The 21,432-nt window shown below is 46.4% G+C and overlaps 1 protein-coding gene across 1 annotated transcript; it reads left to right on the top strand.

Moving 5' to 3' along the window:
- Positions 1-7,971: 7,971 nt before the first annotated feature.
- Positions 7,972-16,726, top strand: dynlt1b (dynein light chain Tctex-type 1b). The gene is made up of 5 exons (XM_052012284.1): positions 7,972-8,107; positions 8,523-8,564; positions 8,652-8,775; positions 13,452-13,529; positions 16,390-16,726. Exons 1-5 carry the CDS (start codon positions 8,081-8,083, stop codon positions 16,458-16,460), a joined length of 342 nt encoding a protein of 113 aa, XP_051868244.1. The 5' UTR covers positions 7,972-8,080; the 3' UTR covers positions 16,461-16,726.
- The last annotated feature ends 4,706 nt before the right edge of the window (positions 16,727-21,432 follow it).

The raw sequence follows: 21,432 nt of genomic DNA, 5'->3' as shown, positions 1-21,432 counted from the left end.
CAGTCACTCGCCGCTATCCCGAACGCTGGAACGAAAAAAAACTCACTCCTCGTTAATTCCCAGCACTCTCCGCTCTCTCTCTTTGAGTGAAGAAGTTCCCCCCAATGTTCCCCCTAAACCTTTCCCCTGTCACCCTAAAGCCATGTCCTCTCGTACTTATCTCTCCTAATCTAGGTGGAAAGAGCCTATTCGCATTAACTCTGTCTATACCCCTCATAATTTTGTAAACCTCTATCAAATCTCCGCTCATTCTTCTGTGCTCCAAAGAATAAAGTCCTAACCTGTTCAATCTTTCCCTGTAACTCAACTCCTGAAGACCCAGCAACATTCTAGTAAATCTCCTCTGCACTCTTTCAATCTTACTGATATCCTTCCTATAGTTAGGTGACCAGAACTGCATGAAGTACTCCAAATTTGGCCTCACCAATGTCTTATACAACCTCACCATAACATCCCAACTCCTGTACTCAATACTTTGATTTATGAATGCCAGGATGCCAAAAGCCTTTTTTACAACCCTGTCTACCTGCAACGCCACTTTCAGGTAATTATGTATCTGAACTCCCAGATCCCTTTGTTCCTCTGCACTCTTCAGTGCCCTACCATTTACTGTGTATGTCCTACCTTGATTTGTCCTTCCAAAATGCAACACCTCACACTTGTCTGCATTAAATTCCATCTGCCATTTTCTGGCCCATTCTTCCAGTTGGTTCAGATCCCTCTGCAAGCTTTGAAAGCCTTCCTCACTGTCCACAACACCTCCAATCTTAGTATCATCACCAAACTTGCTGATCCAATTTACCACATCTAGATCATTGATATAGACAACACACAACAATGGTCCCAGCACAGATCCCTGAGGCACACCACCAGTCTGAGAAACAATCATCCACTACCACTGTCTTCTCCCACACAGCCAATTTCAAATCCAGTTTACAACCTTTCCATGGATACCTAGTGTCTGAACCTTCTGAACTAACCTCCCATGTGGGACCTTGTCAAAGGCCTTACTAAAGTCCATGTAGACAACATCCACAGCCTTTCCTTCATCTATTTTCTTGGTAACCTCCTCGAAAAACTCTACAAGATTCGTTAAACACGATCTACCACGCACAAAGCCATGCTGACTATTCTTAATCAGCCCTAGGTTGTCCAAATACTTGTATATATGATCTCTCAGAACACCTTCCAATAATTTACCCACTACTGATGTCAGGCTCACCGGCCTGTAATTACCTGGCTTACTTTTACATCCTTTTTTAAACAACAGAACAACATGAGCTACCCTCCAGTCCTCCGGCACCACACCCGTGGCTAAGGACATTTTACATATATCTGCCAGGGCCCCTGCAATTTCTACACTAGTCTCCCTCAATGTCTGAGGAAATATCTTATCTGGCCCAGGGGATTTATCTACCTTTGTTCGCTGTAAGGCAGCAAGCACCTCCTCCTCTTTAATCTCTATATGTTCCATGACTCTATTGCCTGTTTCCCTTCCTTCCATATCCACTATGCCCGTTTCCTGCGTAAATACTATTGTAAAAAAATTATTTAAGATCTCCCCCATCTCCTGAGGCTCCACACATAGACGATCACTCTGATCTTCTGGGGGGCCAATTTTGTCCCTTACTATCCTTTTATTCTTCATATACTTGTAGAAACCCTTCGGATTTACCTTCACATTATCTGCCAAAGCAACCTCGTGTCTTCTTTTTGCCTTCCTGATTTCCTTTTTCAGTATTTTCTTTCTTCTTCTATACTCTTCAAGTACCTCATTTGTTCCTAGTTGCCTATACCTGCTATACACCTCTCTCTTTTTCTTAACCAGATCGCCAATATCCCTTGAAAACCAAGGTTCCCTATGCTTTTTAACTTTGCCTTTAATCCTGGCAGGAACATGCAAACTCTGCACTCTCAAAATTTCGCCTTTGAAGGCCTTCCACTTACTGAACACATCCTTGCCAGAAAACAACTTATCCCAATCCACTCTTCCTAGATCCTCTCTCATTTCCACAAAATTGGCCTTTCTCCAACTTAGAACCTCAACTCGAGAACCAGACCTGTCCTTATCCATAAGTAACTTGAAACTAATGACATTATGGTCACTGGACCCAAAATGCTCCCCTGCACATACTTCTGTCACCTGACCTGTCTGGTTCCCTAATAGGAGATCAAGTATTGCATTCTCTCTCGTTGGTACCTCTATATATGGATTTAGAAAACTCTCCTGAACACATTTGACAAATTCCAAGCCATTCAGCCCTTTCACAGTGTGGGAGTCCCAGTCAGTATGTGGAAAGTTAAAATCCCCTCCTATCACAACTTTCTGTTTCTTACATCTGTCTGCTATCTCACTACAGATTTGTTCCTCCAATTCTCTCTGACTATTGGGCAGTCTATAATACAACCCTATTAGTGTGGCCACACCTTTCCTGTTCCTCAGCTCCACCCATATGGCCTCTGTAGACGAGCCCTCCGGGCTGTCCTGACTACGCACAGCTGTGATATTTTCCCTGACTAGTAATGCCACTCCTCCCCCTTTCATCCCTCCCCCTCTATCATGTCTGAAACAATGGAACCCCGGGACATTAAGCTGCCAGTCCTGCCCCTCCTGCATCCAAGTCTCATTAATAGCAATAATGTCATAATCCCACGTGTCAATCCACACCCTAAACTCATCTGCCTTACCTACAATACTCCTTGCATTGAAATAGATGCACCTGAGAACATTTCTATCATGTACAAACCTTTGATTTCTGTTTATACTTGCAGTCCTCACATGACCTTTTTCCTCCTCCATCTCACTATCTGCTCTAACACTCTGGTTCCCCTCCCCCTGCAAATCTAGTTTAAACCCCCCAGAGCAGCACTAGCAAACCTACCCACAAGAATATTTGTCCCTCTCCAGTTCAGGTGCAAACCATCCCGTCAGAACAGGTTCCACCTTCCCTGGAACAAAGCCCAATTGTCCAGAAACATGAAGCCCTCGCTCCTGCACCATTTCCTTAGCCACGTGTTTAGCTGCATAATCCTCCTACTTCTAGCCTCACTAGCTCGTGGCACGGGTAGCAATCCTGAGATTGCAACTTTGGAGGTCCTGTCCTTCAACTTTGCACCTAATTCTCTAAACTTTCTTTGCAGGACCTCCTCCCTTTTCCTATCCATGTCATTGGTCCCTACATGGACCACGACATCTGGCTGCTCCCCCTCCCTCCTGAGAATATCGAGAACTTGATCTGAGATATCACGGACCCTGGCACCAGGGAGGCAACAGACCGTCCGGGATTCTCGATCTCTCCCACAGAACCTCCTATCTGTCCCCCTAACTACTGAATCCCCTATCACTACTGCTCTCTTCTTTTGCCTCCTTCCTTTCTGAGCTGAGGGTCCCGTCTCAGTGCCAGAGACGAGACCACTGCCACTCATCCCTGGTAGGTCGTCCCCACCAGCAGTATCCAAAACGGTATACTTATTGTTGATGGGAACAGCCACAGGGGTGCTCTGACCTGTCTGTCTATGCCTCTTCCCTTACCTGACAGTGACCCAGTTACCTGTTTCCTGACTTTTAGGGGTGACTATCTCCCTGAAACTCCTGTCTATTTCTACCTCTGCCTCACAAATGATCTGGAGTTCATCCAGCTCCAGCTCCAGTTCCCTAACTCGGTTAGTCAGGAGCTGCAGCTGGATGCACCTTTTACAGGTGCTGTCCCCTACTTCCCACATACTGCATACAGAGCACACGACTGCCCTAACTGCTGCCATCACTACCTATTCCTAAATTATTTAAATTAAAGGAACTTACCGGCCTTACCTCTCTGGGGGCAAGCTTGTCCTCACTGAAGCCTCTTGAGCCAAAGCCTCAGAGCTCCACTCCTAACCCTGAGCCACTCACACACTGGCCGCTCCTCTTCAGATACCCCTCTTTATACTTGTCCCTGCCAATTACCTCAAGTACCGCTCTCTCTAATCAACCACTCAACACTCTGTTTAACCCTTCAGTTGCCCTCCACTTATTAAGCTTTTAAAAGACACTCACCGGACCTGAAGGGGACCCACTGCTCCAACAGCTCCCGGGCTCCTTCTGTAAAAGAAAAGCCCGCGAAACACACAAGCTTTTAAAAGACTCTCACCGGACCTGAAGGGGACCCGCTGCTCTATCCTATGCTCTTTCCTATCACATGGTGACCAAAACTGTACAGAATACTCCAAGAGAGATTGAACAAACTAGGATTGTTTTCTCTGGAGTGGCAGAGGCTGAGGGGAGTCCTGATAGAAGTTTATAAAATTATGAGAGACATAGAGAAACAGCTGGTATCTTGTTCCCAGGGTCAATATGTCTATTACTAGAGAGGGGGTAAGTTCAAAGGAGACATGCAGGGCAAGTTTTTTTTACACAGAGTGGTGGGTGTGGCGGTGGAGAAAGATATGACAGATGCTCTTAAGAGACTCTTAGACAGGCACATGAATATGTAGAGAATGGAGGCATATGGACCATGTGCAGGCAGAAGGCATTAGGTGTCAATGAAGGGATCAACTCTTGGATACCTCCTCTTACTTATCCCTCAACCTGGACCCCACCAAGGAGCATCAGGCCATTGTCTCTCACACTATCACTGACCTCATCGCCTCCGGAGACCTCCCCTCAACAGCCTCCAACCTCGTAGTTCCCCTACCTCACACTGCCTGTTTCTACCTCCTACCCAAGATTCACAAACCTAACTGCCCTGGTAAACCCGTTGTTTCTGCCTGCTCCTGCCCCACTGAACTTGTGTCCTCGTATCCTGACTCCATTTTGTCCCCCTTGGTTCAGCCCCTTCCTATCTAAGACCGTGACACTTCGTATGCCCTCCATCACTTCAACAACTTCCAGTTCCCCGGTCCTGGCCGCCTCATTTTTACCATGTACATCGATAATTTGTACACTTCCATTCCCCCATCAGGAAGGCCTTAAGGCTCTCCACTTCTTTCTCGATAACAGACCCAACCAGTTCCCCTCCACCACCACCCTCCTCCATCTGGCAGAACTGGTACTCACCCTTAACAATTCTCTTTCGGCTCCTCCCACTTTCTCCAAACTAAAGGTGTAGCCATGGGTACTCACATGGGCCCCAGCTATGCCTGCGTCTTTGTCAGCTATGTGGAACAGTCCATGTTACAAGCCTACACTGATAATGCAACCTGACTCTTCCAGCACCCGCGCTGAGCTCATCAATTTCATCAATTTTGCCTCCAACTTCTACCCTGCCCTCAGATTCACTTGGTCTATCTCTGACACCTCTCTCCCCTTTCTGGATCTCCCTGTTTCCATCTCCGGAGACAGATTAACTACAGACATCTTCCACAGACCCACTGACTCCCACAGTTACCTTGACCACACCTATTTCCACCCAGTCACTTGCAAGGACGTCATCCCCTTCTCCCACTTCCTCCGCCTCTGCCACATCTGTTCCCATGATGAGGCTTTCCACTCTAGGACATCAGAGACGTCCTTCTCTTTCAGTAACTGGGGTTTCCCTTCCATCACAATCAATGCTGGGCACTTCCCACTTCCCGCACGTCTGCCCGCACCCCCTCCCCTGATATAACTGGGACAGGGTTCCCCTTGTCCTCACCTACCACCCCACAAGCCTCCATATGCAACACATTATTCTCCGCAACCTCTGCCACCTCCAACGGGATCCCACCACCAGGCACATCTTCCCCTCACCCCCTCTCTCCGCGTTTTGCAGGGATCACTCTCTCCGCAACTCCATTGTCCACTCAACCCTCCCCACTGATAACACCCCTGGCACTTATGCCTGCAACTGCACCAAGTGCTACACCTGTACCTACACCTCCTGACTCACCACCATTCAGGGTCCTGGACAATCCTTCCTGTGAGTCTGAAGGAGTCATTTATTGCATCCAGTGCTCCGGTGCGGCCTCCTGTACATTGGTGAGATCTGACACAGATTGGGTGACCACTTCGTCAAGCACCTTCACTCCATCCACTGCAACAGCCAGGACCTCCCGGTGGCCATCCACTTCAATTCCACATCCCACTCCCATACTGACGTGTCTATCCATGGCCTCATCTACCGCCACATTGAGGTCAGACGCAGGTTGGAGAAACAACACTGCATATTCCGCCTTGGGAGTCACCAACCTGATGGCCTCAACATCATTTTCTCTAACTTCCAGTAACCCCACCCCTTCTTTCTCTTCCCCCCCCCCCACACCACTCCTTCTGTCTTCCCTTATTCCTGTGGCTCCCTTCTCCCGCCTTGATGACCTGCTGATCTCCTCTCTTCCATCCTTTAGTCCATGGTCCACTGCCTTCTCCTACCAGATTCCATCTTCTTCTACCCTTTGTCTCTTCTACCTATCACCTCTCAGCTTATTACATCTTCTCCCCTTCCTCACCCACCTACCTTCCCCCTCTCACCTGGACTCACCTATCACCTGAACTCACCTATCATCTGCCTGCATGTGCTCCTCCTCCTCCCCCTTCCCCCACTTCTTATTCTGGCTTCTGTCCTCTTCCTTTTCAGTCTTGATGAAGGGTCTCAGCCTGAAACGTCAATTATTTATTTCCCTCCATCGATACTGTCTGACCTGCTGAGTTCCTCCAGCACTTTTGCTCCAGATTCCAGCATCTGCAGAATTCCTTGCGTCTCAGGGATTAGGTGTCGTTAGCTTAATTAGTTTGGCACAACATTGTGGGCTGAAGGGCCTGTTCTTGTTCTATGTTCTAACCGAGCAAGTCAAAGGGAGTGCAGGAAACAGAACACAGGACAGTTCAAAGAGAACCTGGTAAAAGGGTCCTTTGTGAGTTAAATTGAAGGGTGGGAACTGACTTGCTCTCCAAAATGGGCTTTGGGGAGGGAATCAGGAATTGGATCCAACTGCTCTACACAGACATCAGCAGCGCAGTCCAAATCAATGAGTGGGAAACAGACAGCTTCCTCATTAAGTCTGGAGTCAGGCAGGGCTGCCCTCTCTTCCGTCTTGTTCGTGTGTTGTATAAAACCCTCGGCTGAATCCATCAGGAAGGACGAGAGCATCAGAGGGGTGGTGTTGCCAGGCAGTGGGAGCACCCAGGTGAAAACCTCCCTGTACATGGATGATGTCGCCGTCTTCTGCTTGGACCCAAGGTCAGTTCACAGATTGACCAGCATCTGCGACCAGGTTGAGTTGGCATCAGGGGCCAGAGTTAACCGCATGAAGATCGAGGCAATGCTGTTCGGCAACTGGCCCGACCGATCCAACGTCCCCTTCACTGTCAGGCCTGACTACCTGAAGGTGCTGGGGATCTGGTTCGGAGGGGCCAGGGCATGCAACAAAAATTGGCGGGAGTGGATTGGGAAGGTGAAGCAGAAACTGGGTCTGTGGAAACGGCACTCCCTCTCAATAACTGGTTATCAGGTGTTAGGTGCTCTCAAGGCTGCTACACTTGGCGCAGGTGTGACCTGTACCTCACTCCTCTGGCTTGGGAATCACCCTTGCCATCTTCCAGGTCATCTGGGGATCCAAAATGGAGCGGGTCCAACAGGTCACCATGCACAAGTCCCTGGACAATGGGGGCAAAAGCGTCCCCAATGTCACCCTCATACTGATGACCATCTTCGTCTGTGGCTGCATCAGGCTGAGCGTGGAACCAAGAGGGAGTTGGCGGAGGCAGTCCGGGTGTGGGGGGTCCCTGGACAGCATGGACATGGTGGGCCGAATGGCCTCCTCCCGTGCTGTACGACTTTTACTGAATGGTGGCGCTGGTGAGGAAAATCGGGGGCGGCGGGGGGGGGGGGGGGGCGCCGCCACCCACCCGACGACCGGATGCGCCACCCCCGCATTGCGCCTGCGCACTCCCGCCGACACCCAGCCTGCCGACACCCAGCCTGCCGGCACCCGGCCGGCCATGACGTCACCACAGCAGTCCCGCCTCCTGTGACGCAATACCCTCAACCCCTCCCCACCCCACGATGCCGCGATATAGCCCCGCCTCCTTTCACGTCCCGCAGACAGCTCCGCCCTCTGGTGACGCTGCGTTCGCGGCCCCGTCGGGATAAACGGCGCGCGAGAGGAAGAGGCGGCGGTTGGGAAAATGGACGAATATCAAAGCGGAGAGGAGGTAGGTGGGAGTGATGGGGGGGTTGAACAGGGAGGGACAGGAAGGGGCGACGTGGGAGGGGGTGGGGAGAGAAGGGAGGATGGAGTGGGGGGCAGGGACTGGGCGGATGCATTGTGGTCGAGGGTTACTGACACACTGAATTGGCCCAGCCCCGGTGGAGTGCAGAACTACATCTGAGGGAAATCACTCTGGACCAGTTTGTAATCCATAGGCAGCAATGCATAGATGCAGGATGTGGACGTTTTTAAGTTTTCACCAAATATTTAATTAGTTTTGTTGAATGTCTAAACGGTGGAAGTCTGCAGTCTTGTACCACTCATCTACACAAATGCTAACGTGTGCATGCATGTGAGTGCTAATCCCACACAGAAAACTTTTCAAAGAGTAAAACTCATCCGTGCTTTTTGTTTTTCAGACTGCATTTATTGTTGATGAAATAAGTGGTATTATTAAAGAGGTAAGACACTGTAAGGTGATCCAGATCTATTGAAACTCATTGGAGGGCATCAGCTCTTGAAATTCATAAATGTTCTACTTTTTCTAGTCAATAGAGACTGCAATTGGTGGAAATGCATATCAGCCAAGCAGAGTTAACCAGTGGACAACTAGTGTGGTGGAACTCTGTCTAAGTCAGCTCACCAAACTGGGCAAACCCTTCAAGTATATTGGTAAGTGTTGTGAAGGATTGTTGACTAAGTCTGCCCATGTGATGCTGTGAGTCTGTAGAATGCCATCCTGTGCAGTCTTTATGAGCCAGCAGGGTCTGATTGTTGACAACAACCATTTTCTATCAACATACTGCAAAATTACCACTTTTTTGCAGACTAGCGTCATAATTTTAAATGATGAGATGCAAGGGAGGAAAGTCTAAAACTGTGAGGCATAGATTTTGGGCAAAAGATTTAGAGAGGAACTGAAGAAGAATCTTTTCATCCAGAGGGTTGTTTAATCTGAAATGCACTGCCTGTGTGGGTTGATCTCATGGCATAGAAGGCTAAAGCAAGTGGTAAATGGGACAAGTGTGGATGGGTACTTGATGGTTGAAGGGCGTGTTTCTGTGTTGTCTGACTGTGATATTGGGAAAGTAGCAGACTACATGATTTTGCATTTTAGAACAAGCCACATGTTTTTGAGGATAGAGTCATAGAGCAATACAACACAGATACAGAACATTTGGCCCATATCCCTCTAAGCCCCGCCCCTCCGTGATTCTTAAATGATACTATTGTACCTGCCTCGACCACTTCCTCTGGCAGCACATTCCATATACTCACCACCCTCTGTGTGGAAAAAGTTGCTCCTCAGGTCCTTTTTAAATCTCTCCCCTCTTACCCTAAATCTATGCCCCCTAGTTTTGGACTCCCTTACCCTGGGAAAAAGACTGCTACCATCCACCTTAACTATGCCCCTCATGATTTTATAAACCTCTAAGATCACTGCTCCTTCTCCTACACTTCCAGGAATAAAGATCTAGTCTGGCCAACCTCTCCCTATAACTCAGGCCCTCTAGTCCTGGCAACATTCTTGTAAATCTTTTTTGCACTATTTCCAGTTTAACCACATCTTTCCTGTAATAGGGTGACACAGTACTCCCAAGTGCAGCCTTACCAACAACTTGTACAACTAATGTCCCAGCTCCTATACTCAGTGCCCTGACTGATGAAGGCCAGCATGCTAAATGCCTTTTTCACCACCCTGTCCACCTGTGATGCAGCTTTCAATGAACTATACGCTTGTACTCCTGGGTCCCTCTGTTCCATTACACTCCCTAGTGTTGTACCATTCACAGTATAATTCCTATGCTGGTTTGACTTTCCGAAATGCATCACCTCATATGTATCTATTGAAATCCATTTGCCACTCCTTGGCCCATTTCCCCAAATGATCAGGATCCCCTCTAATCTATGATAACCTTCTTCACGATCAACAACACCACCTAATTTCATATCATTTGTAAACTTACTGTTCAAGCCTTCTAATCAGACTCTGTCTATCCAAATGCTAATAGATCCTGTCCCTCAGAATTCCCTCCAGTAACTTCCCCACTACTGACGTCAGGTTGACCGGCTTGTAGTTCCCTGGCTTGTGCTTGCTACCTTCACTGGATATAGCAGTGTTAGTTGATAAGGGAAATCTGCAACATTTTTCCTATGTAGTCATTACCATTGGGCAAAGGAAGATGAAATCAAAGAAAGTGCACAAGGGAGATTTAAACTGGAAATTAGAGTAACATGAAATTAAGGAATTCACAACAGAATAAGAATGTATGTGTCAGCTTTTTTTCAGCTCGCATTTCTTGGCACATGCTTAGATGATGTGGCTTCATGTTACAAAGCATCACAATTCAGATTTTTTTTTAGGAACACAACCCTCTCTAGCACTGGTGCTGCCTACAGCCAGATCACAAATTCATTGGATCCTCTGTGCCACTAGAATGGCGGTCAGAGTCAACCCTGTTGGCTCTCCAAATGCACAAGACTGCACACAATGAATTAAAACAAATGGAAATGTTACACAGGTGCTGGGAAAGTGGTGGAGAGCTTAAACAACAAAAACAGGTGACAGTGGAAATCAAGAGAGGGTAGGTAATAGAACAAGAAAGGAAAGGTGGGTGGAATTTGTGCATGAGCTGTTAAACAGTAGTAGTAACGTAAGGTGTAGTAACGTAAGGCATAGTATACATCAGGAAACAATAGGTGTATGTAACAAGGGTAATGCAATCATCATGCAAACATAGGAATTAGGAGTAGGTGTAGGTCACTCAGCATTATAGAAACCTTTCATTCCATAGTCATGGAGTTACATAGCACGGAAACAAGCCTTTTGGCCTAACTCATCCATGCTGACAAAGGTGCCCTCCTGAGCTAGTCCCATTTGCCTGCATTTGGCCCATATCCCTATAAACCTTCCTATCCATGTATTTATCTAAATATCTTTTAAACATTGAAACTGTACCCACCTTCTTCCTACAGCTTCTTCCTACAGCTCATTTCACATACTCACCACCCTCTCTGGAAAAACTTGTCCCTCAGATCCCCTTTAAATTATTCCCCTTTCACCTTAAACCTGTGCCCTCTAGCTTTAAACTCCCCTACTCTTGGGGGGAGAAAGATTGTGACCATCCATCTTATCTATGCCCCTCATAATTTTATAAACCTCTATAAGACCTCTGTCTCCTTCAGTCCAGGGAAGCTATCCTGTCTCTCCACATAACTCAAGCCCTCCTAGTCCCAGCAACATCCTTGTGAATATTTTCTGCACCTTGTCTAACTTAATCACATCCTGAATATGATGACCAGAACTGCACACAGTACTCCAGGTGTGGTCTACTAATGTCCTATACAATTGTAACATGATGTCCCAATCCTTGTATTCATTGGCTGTCCAATAAAGACAAGCATGTCATACATCTTCTCCACCACTTTCTGCGAACTTTCTGTGTTCTGCATGCTCCCAGGACCTTGTCACACAGTTTAACTTGCCAAAATGCATCACTTGTCTGAGATAAATTCCATCTACTGTTCCTTTGCCCACTTTCCCAGCTGATCTAGGTCCTGTTATGACCTTAGACAACCTTCTTCACTGCCCACCCCACCACCAATTTTGATGTCATCCACAAACTTACTAATCCACCTACATTCTGATCCAAATCATTAATATATATGACCTAGCATTGATCCCTGCGGCACACCAATTTTGTTTCCGATGGGCTAGCTGACCTGGATCCATGTGATCTCACCTTCTGGACCAGTCTACCATGCAGGTCCTTGTCAAAAGCCTTGCTGAAGTCCATGTAGACAAAGTCTACTGCCTTGCCCTCATCAATTTTCTTGGTCACCTCTTCAAATAACTCCATTAAATTCATGAGACATTATTTACCCAAGCACAAAGCTGTGCTGACTACCTCTAATCAGTCCTTACCATTCCAAATGCAGATAGATTCTGACTCTCAGAATCCTCAACAGTAACTTTCCCACCAATGACGTTAGACTCACCAGCCTATAGTTCTCTGGCTTGTCCTTGCATTCCTTCTTAAATAAAGGCACAAGATTAGCCACCCTTCAGTCTTCTGGGAGGTCAAGCAAGGCTTTGGCTTTGCCAGGACCCCAGCAATTTCTTTCCTTGCTTCCCACAATGTCCTAGGATACACTTGGTCAGGCCTTGGGGATTTATCAACCTTTATGTGCCTCATGTCTGCCAAAACCTCTTTTGTGATATCACCTTGCTAATCAAGAATCTGTCTACCTCTGCTTTATGCAAAGAGTCATCTTCTATTGCCCTTTGAGGAAGAGTTCCCGGCCTTCTTAAAATAAACTTTGCCTCATTTATTATTAATGGACAACCCCCTTATTTTTAAACAGTGACCCCCATTTCTCTCTCTGATTACTCCATCAAGAATCTTAAGTAGTACATGCAAAACTCCAGATCTGGTCTAGCCAATGCTGTAAATAAATGAAGCCTTCTTCCCTTCCATTTCCCAGTGGGGAATTTTAATCAACTTATTGTGGTCGCTCAATAAAAACAGTTGAGGCAGAAGGGGCGTAATGGACACGAATTGGCTTAAAATTTATTGTGGTATGCATTAGTGATCTCCCCAGGAAAACAAATTTTGGGGCAAGATGACAGGTACAACAGCTGGCAAGAAAAAATAAGTTAAATAACTCAGAGTGCTGGATACAGTTCTGGAGATAAGAGGAAGTGGAATTCGAACTTCCTGCTGTGCAGAACTGACTGCCCTAATGTGACCTATTTGAAGGTGAGGCATTCATGAGTTGCCATGGTCTGCTAAAGATTAGTTAACTACTTAATATTTTGGGGGGAAAATATTTCTTTTTGACTCTTCCAGAAGTTAATGTTAATGGTAGTTTGGGACGCTGTGGTTTGGTAACAACCCCTTAGGCAGGATGGGCATGTGCTTTTGTTCATGTGAAAAATCAACATGGTCACATTTGGCCAGGCAGTTTTCATGTATCTCCTCCATTAATAGAACACCCCAGTGGCAGAATATCTGTACTGGCTGTGGATTGTTCCTCTTGCTGAAAATTGTCACATCCTACTTGGATTATTTACAGGAAGTTAATGTCTGAATGTTTTAAAATTTAATTGTGCACTATTCAAGTCTAAAGGAGTCCCAGACTGACAAATTTCTGTTGTACCTGTGACTGTGTTAATTCTTCAGCTGGAATATCCACCATCATCCTTTTCCACGCTTTGCACACATCATGTTTTACCCACCCAAGATGTTCACATTGTCCTAATAGAAATGCCATGGTGGGAAGTTAGAACTTGTGTAAAAGCACCTGACTGTTGGGATACTAACCTACTGAACTGTATTTGACTGCAGTGACCTCTGTGATAATGCAGAAGAATGGAGCTGGTCTGCACACAGCTAGTTCCTGCTACTGGGACAACAATGCTGATGGTAAGTTTCATGTTGTGACAATTGCAAATCTGTACTGATAGACACTTCTGTTTGCCTGCTGAATCACCATCACGTGACTAGAAAGGATTCTTTGTGTGGAGCTTTGAAACATCTTAACATTAGGCTGTGTATGAAGGAAAGGATTGTGTACCTCCTTGTACTTTGTTCTTGTTCTTATAAGCAAAGCAAAGCAAAATAAGCTCATGAAACTGAGTTTGATGTCCTGTAAGTGGTGCCCTCAAGTCTTTGTCATTTACAATTCCAAAGATCCCATTCCCAATTGTAAATAATGATAAGCATCTAAGAACTAAACATACCAATGAATAGTCAACTGGAATTCAAAGGGAAAGCCTTACTATAACAATCTCTTTGGATTCTTTGAAGAGGTAATGGTAGCAGTCGAGGATAACTCATACGTGTAATTTGTTTGGATTTCCAGAAGGCCATCAGTACGATATCATGCTGTAGAATAATGACAAAGGTTGAAGCACATACAGTGGCATGCAAAAGTTTGGGCACCCCTGGTCAAAATTTCTGTTACTGTGAATAGCTAAGCGAGTAAAAGATGACCTGATTTCCAAACGGCATAAAGTTAAAGATGACACATTTCTCTAATATTTTAAGCAAGATTACTTTTTTATTTCCATCTTTTACAGTTTCAAAATAACAAAAAAGGAAAAGGGCCCAAAGCAAAAGTTTGGGCACCCTGCATGGTCAGTACTTAGTAACACCCCCTTTGGCAAGTATCACAGCTTGTAAACGCTTTCTGTAGCCAGCTAAGAGTCTTTCAATTCTTGTTTGAGGGATTTTCACCCATTCTTCCTTGCAAAAGTCTTCTAGTTCTGTGAGATTCTTGGGCCATCTTGCATGCACTGCTCTTTTGAGGTCTATCCACAGATCTTCAATGATGTTTAGGTTGGGGGACTGTGAGGGCCATGGAAAAACCTTCAGCTTGTGCCTCTTGAGGTAGTCCATTGTGGATTTTGAGGTACGTTTAGGATCATTATCCTGTTGTAGAAGCCATCCTCTTTTCATCTTCAGCTTTTTCACAGACGGTGTGATGTTTGCTTCCAGAATTTGCTGGTATTTAATTAATTCATTCTTCCCTCTACCAGTGAAATGTTCCCCGTGCCACTGGCTGCAACACAAGCCCAAAGCATGATCCATCCACCCCTGTGCTTAACAGTTGGAGAGGTGTCCTTTCATGAAATTCTGCACCCTTTTTTCTCCAAACATACTTTTGCTCATTGTGGCCAAAAAGTTCTATTTTAACTTCATTAGTCCACATGACTTGTTTTCACAATGCATCAGGCTTGTTTAGATATTCCTTTGCAAACATCTGATGCTGAATTTTGTGGTGAGGACGCAGGAAAGTTCGAAGAAAAAAGGGTGCCGAATTTCATGAAAAGAACACCTCTCCAACTGTTAAGCACGGGGGTGGATCGATCATGCTTTGGGCTTGTGTTGCAGCCAGTGGCACAGGGAACATTTCACTGGTAGAGGGAAGAATGAATTTAATTAAATACCAGCAAATTCTGGAAGCAAACATCATACCATCTATAAAAAAAAAGAAGGCTGAAGATGAAAAGAGGATGGCTTCTACAACAGGATAACGATCCTAAACATATCTCAAAATCCACAATGGACTACCTCAAGAGGCACAAGCTGAAGGTTTTTCCATGGCCCTCACTGTCCCACGATCTGAAAATCATTGAAAATCTGTGGATAGACCTCAAAAGAGCAGTGCATGCAAGACTGCCCAAGAATCTCACAGAACTAGAAGCCTACTGCAAGGAAGAATGGGCGAAAATTCCCCAAACAAGAATTGAAAGACTCTTAGCTGGCTACAGAAAGCATTTACAAGCTGTGATACTTGCCAAAGGGGGTGTTACTAAGTACTGACCATGCAGGATGCCTAAACTTTTGCTTCGGGCCCTTTTCCTTTTTGTTATTTTTGAAACTGTAAGAGATGGAAATAAAAAAGTAATCTTGCTTAAAATATTAAAGAAATGTGTCATCTTTAACTTTATGCCTTTTTGGAAATCAGGTCATCTTTTACTCGCTTAGCTATTCACAGTAACAGAAATTTTGACCAGGAGTGCCCAAACTCTTGCATGCCACTGTACATTCGGAAACAAGTGTGTTCGAACAAGCTGTCCAACCAAAAGCAAAGCAATTCAGAGCATCATAGAAATAGAACAGTACAGGAACAGGCCTTTCAGCCCACCATGTCTGCACTGACTGTGATGCCAATCTAAACTAATCCCATCTGTCTGCACATGGTCTGTGTCCCTCCATTCCCTGCCTGTGCATGTCTGTCTAAATGCCTTTTAAATGTTGCTATTGTATCTGCTTCCACCACCTCCCCTGGCAGCACGTTCCAGGCACCCACCATTCTCTGTGTAAAATGAAAATCCCTCGCAAATCTGCTTTCAACTTTGCCCCTCTCACTTTAAACCTATGCCCTCTAGTTTTTGATATTTCCACCTAGAAACAAAAAGACTGACTGACTGCCTACCCTATCTATGCCTGTCATAATTTTATGAACTTCTATACTTTTATAAGCCTCAGACGCTTCAGAGAAAAACAACCCTAGGATGTCCAACCTCTCCTTGTACCTAATACTTGCTGGTGGGCTGGAGAAGTAGAGCTGACACTGCTTGCTTTCAGAAGTAGGATATATGTGGATGGAACCTTGGGATTATTTCAATTGCCACCAGTATGTCCAAATGCTGATTCTTGGGACTTCTACACAGTTTACTTGGAGAGAAAAATAACATGCCATCTATCGAGTAGTTTATTCAAGCATGTTCATAATGTTGAAACAATTGCTAACCCTGCCCCTTTTACCTGCTTTCAGGGAGCTGCACTGTGAGATGGGAGAATAAGACCATGTATTGTATTGTCAGCGTCTTTGGGCTGGGTATCTGAAATCTTGACTACTGCTAGATGCTACATTCAACCTTCCTTCAAAGACCATGACTGTGAAGCACTATATAGTGTAACTAGAAGGCAACTAGTTACTATAGTACACCCTTTGTCCAGTATATCTCATCTTCAGTATTGCTTTGATGCTAAGGATTTTTGTTTTTATCTGCCATCATTTTAATTCTATGTTGCACATAAAGAAACAAGCAACACTTTTCATGTAAAGTTGTTGTTTAAAATAAATATGGAATGTTTAATTTAAACTTTAATTTAAGGTGTTCATCAATACTTCCTTGGACTACTAAAAAATCTGGGATCCTAAGTTATTTTTTTGTCATAACTTTACAAGAAGCTTCTGTTTTTGTGCAGCAGAGGAAGGGAGAAAGGGTAGCTTGAGGGCAAGGTCTGCATGGGACCCAGATGCGGAGTTTGACATTTGTCTGGTAAATCACACTGCTCTACTACTGGGGATCATCCATGGCATTTCCACTGTAGGAGTACCCATCCTTCCCATTGTGCAGATGGCTCCCAACTCTATCTCCACAAGTTACTCCAAAGTCACCAAAGCAAAATTGGAGTCCTATTCTGGACTAATATCCCCAGTGTTGAGACTTCAGTTACCCAGCACCAAATTCCCTATTCAGACACTCCATTCTGAACTCTTTCATGGGGAGAGATTGCCAGGCAGACAGAAAAAGATTCAAAGATATTCTCAAGCTTCCTTAAATGCAGCAGGCCCATCACTCCCAGGAGTTACTGGTTCACAGCCATTCAAAGCAAAGAAGCAGTTTTGGGATGATGTTGAGAACCTCTGGGCCATGCACAAGGAATGCACTTCCTCACAAACTATCCACTTTATCCCCCCTCGGAGAAGGCAGAGGGGAGATTTAATAGAAATGTATATGAGGTGACTGGTCAGAGTGGACAGTGGGAGGCTGATTGCATCTGTAAAGGTCCTGAATAAAGGGAAAGAGTGGGGGGTTATCTTTTGGCATGAGTGGAATCTGGAATGCACTGCTTGCGAATGTGATGGTGGCTGGTTCCATTGTGGCCAGGAGAGGATTGGATAAATAGACAGTGGAGAAAAAATGGTAAGGTTATGAGGGAGGGGACAGTGGGTGTGTGGTGGGTGACTCTGGCAGAGAACAGCACAGGCAGGGTGGGCCTACTCTCTGAGGTAACCATTCCATGATTCTCAGGTGAATGGCAGACCACTTATTTTGAGACAGCAGCCTCCCATTCTAGGAACCACAACCTGGGGAAGCATCATCCCTGCAACTACTCCATTTGCATAATCGAATAAGATTACACCCAATTCTTCAAAGGTTGTACCGGCTTGCCAGGTTCTCAACACTAACACCTCTCAATCTCTCATTGGATAGTCAGACTGCATAGATTTAAACATATCAAAACTAAATGTAATTTCTTCACAGATTTAAGTGCATTCAGGAAAGTTTCCTTGGACAATATATAGAGGGTGCTACTAGGGAGAGGGCAAAGCTCGTCCTACTCTTGGGTAATAGTGTGGGACAAGTGACATTGGAGGAGAACTTTGGAACCAGTGACCATAGTTCTAGTAGTTTTAAACTAATTATGGAAAGGAACAGAACTGGTTCACAGATTCAAGTTCTAACTTGAGGCAAGGTGAATTTTTATGGTATGAGACAGGAGCTTGTAAAGGTTAATTGGAGTAGATTGTTTATGGGCAAAGGAACCACAGGCAAGTAGGAGGCTTTTAAAGGTGAGAATAGTGTGAGCTCAAGGTTTGCATGTTCCTGTTAGAGTGAAGGGCAAGGCTGGTAGGAGTAGGGAACCCTCGATGACGAGGGATATCGAGGCCCTGGCCAGGAAAAAGGAGGTGGCATGGGTCAGGTAGAGGCAGCTGGGATCAAGTGAATCCCTGGTGGAATACAGGGGGTGCAGGAGTGTACTCAAGAAGGAAATCAGAAGGGCAAAAAGTGGGCATGAGATAACTTTGGCAGAGAAGATTAAGGAAAATCCAAAGAGATTTTATACATACTGTACAGTAAGGGGGAAAAGAGTAACTAGAGAGAATATGGCCCCCTCAAAGACAAAAGGCACATCTTCGGAGGTGTAGGAGGTGGGAAAGGTCCTTAATGAATATTTCTCCTCTGTTTTTACTATGGAGGAAAAGACGACTTTGGAACCAGGAAAATTTAACGGGTAGGTCTTGGGGATAGTCTGCATTACAGTAGAGGAGGTGCTAGATGTTTTAAAAGGTGTGAAGATATACAACTATCCAGGGCCTGACCAGGTATATCCAAGATTACTATAGGAGACTAGAGAAGAAATTGCAGGAGCCCTGGCTGAGATATTTGCATTATTGTTAGCCACGGGTGAGCTGCCAGTAGACTGGAGGGTAGAGAACGTTGTGCCTTTATTTAAGAAGGGTGGCAAAGAAAAACCTGGGAACTATAGACCAGTAAGTCTAACGTCTGTGGTAGGTAAGTTACTGGAGAGGATTCTGAGGGATAAGACACAAGTACATCTGGAAAGACAGGTTGATTAGTAATAGCATAGCTTTGTGCATGGGAGATCATGTCTTATGAACTTGATTGAGTTTTTTGATGATGTAACCAAGAAAGTCAATGAGGGCAGGTGTACATGAAAGGCCAGGGGTCAGATGACAGTGACAACACTACTGACCCCTATGGGTAGATGATAGCATTGCCTATCGGGTCGGAAGCTACACCACTGTCAATCAAGGGTCCGGCTCTGCCCCACCCATTAAAGAGCACACCTAAGGATTGGCTTGTAACCCACCTTTGTTCTTGACCCTGAATCATTGGCTTGTTCGAATTACCTGAGCGGGCTCCACCCAGCCACAGCCCTGGTACGCATGGGCAGCTCTGCCTCTTTTCCGATTGCTTCCAGGGTCGAGACCACAGGTGAGAGGGTGCACTTCCACAGGGGTCTAGGAGCGTCCTGAGTAGATTCCCAGTAGCGTAGAGCCGTTGTTTGTCCAGATTCAGGGAGTTCAGACAACATATTTGTTCGTTTCCTGATCAATTGTACTAGTTTGTGTGTGTGTGCACGCGTGTGCACTTCACCCCTGTTGCAATTCCCCCCATGTTTCACGATCACCCGAGTGCGAGTGTGGATTTGTTCCTTCACATTCTGTTCCCGTGTCTGTCTTTAAATAATATTCTCCTTTTTGAAGTACAAAGACTGTGTGTCCAGATACCTCTATCTTTAAGATTCAAAAGAACCTTTTTCATAACAATTGGAGCTGCTGAGCAGGGTCTTAAAGGTCTTGGCTGGACACAGGCGCAGGCAGGATGTTCTGGAACAAGGGAAAGAAGGAAAATGAAGGCGATCCCAGGACGGACCAACGAGAAAGAGGGATTTGGGAGCCTGGCCAGTCTGCTGGCAGACCACGGGAAGGCAGTGGACTGGGCTAAACAGTTAGATCCACATGGTAAGAAACTGGTGCCCTCCTCCAGAAGTCAGGGTTCCCCAGAGCCAAAGGGAGTCAAAGGGGTGCCTTCTGGCTCCTGGCACCAGGTTGAGATTACTGACCAGTTACGGGATACCTGCCTACAGAGGGAAAAGAAGATAGAAACACTTCGGCAGCGATGTTGCACACTGTAGGAGGCAGTTCAGACTGCCCAGACTCGAGCCAATGACCGAGGCCAGGGGTACCGAGGTCGCCTGCCGGCTGATTCAGGTACAGCAGGCACAAGCCGCCTGCAGGTCTGGCTGGCAACCGGATCCGTTTAAAATCCGTGCCTTGGTCCAGCGTGGCGACAAGCTGGACGCGTGGCTGGGGAATGGGGACATTTGGATGCATGAGGATGAGGAGGGGGTACCCGAAGATCCCGAGCCCCCTCATACCCGCCCCACACGCCTGAGCCCCTGCAGGTCCGACCCGTCACCACGCGGTCCCAGGTCCGCCATAGAAGGGAAGGGAGTCAGGATAGGACCCCCACAGGGGAAGGTGCCCAAGGCCCCTCTGAGACCACGGAGACCCGGGACTTCTCTGTTAAAGAGCTCACCCAGCTGGCGGATCAGTACTGCCAGCGGTCGGGCGAACTGCTGGCCACGTGGCTGCTCCAACTGTGGGATGAGGGGGGCCCCAACGTGAGCCTCTCTCATCAGGAGGCAAGTGCCCTGGGGAGCTTGTTGGACCAACAGAGCATTAATAACAGTCTGCAGGCGCCACCAGGAGGGATCGGGGACACCGCTGCCCTGTGGGATCGGGTAGTGACCGCCGTGAGAGTCCGGTACCCTACCCTCAAGTGGGATTTATACTCAATGACCTCAGGGAGCACCCAGCATACAGCAGCCACCAGTGCAAAAGAGCCATCACAGCAGCAGAAAGGTTCTGGATGATTGCCTTTCCCATGTATGGCACAGCTCGACTGTCCCGAGAAGGATGACCAGCGTGCTCCAGAAATGGCTGACGAAACCAAAATGTCACTGCAACGTACCAGGTATGCCCTGATCCAGACAACAGCGGAGCTGGCTGCTGTCACGCTGATGGCCCTTCAGAACCAAATGGCCCTGGACTACCTACTCGCTGCAGAAGGTGGAACCTGTGCACTGGTCAGGAAGGAGAGCTGCACCTTTATCCCAGATGCGTCCAGCAACATCACAGACCTGGCTGCTCACATTGGGGACTCGGTAACTAAAATTCAAAAGGCAAGGGATCAGCTCCTCCAGCAAGACACCTCATGGGGAAACTGGTGGCTGTTTGGATCTCTGGGGGGATGGTGGACAACTATCGTCCACTGGGCCACCACCCTCATTTTAGTTGCAATAGCAGTCTGCATTTTGTGCTGTGCATGCCAACTTATCAGAACCACTTCTGCCTTCCATTAGGTACCACACACTGACGTGTATTTCTGTTAGCTTAGTTGTAGCTATCCCCATGATTGGTAAGTGGTATAACTTCCAGAGGGTGGAATGTAGTATGAAAGGCCAGGGGTCAGATGACAGTGACAACACTACTGAC

The sequence above is a fragment of the Pristis pectinata genome, chromosome 3, assembly GCF_009764475.1.
Source record: "Pristis pectinata isolate sPriPec2 chromosome 3, sPriPec2.1.pri, whole genome shotgun sequence".
NCBI classification, from domain to species: Eukaryota; Metazoa; Chordata; class Chondrichthyes; order Rhinopristiformes; family Pristidae; genus Pristis; species Pristis pectinata.
Note: the sequence above shows the minus strand (reverse complement) of the source record. Positions and strands in the feature narration are given on the sequence as shown.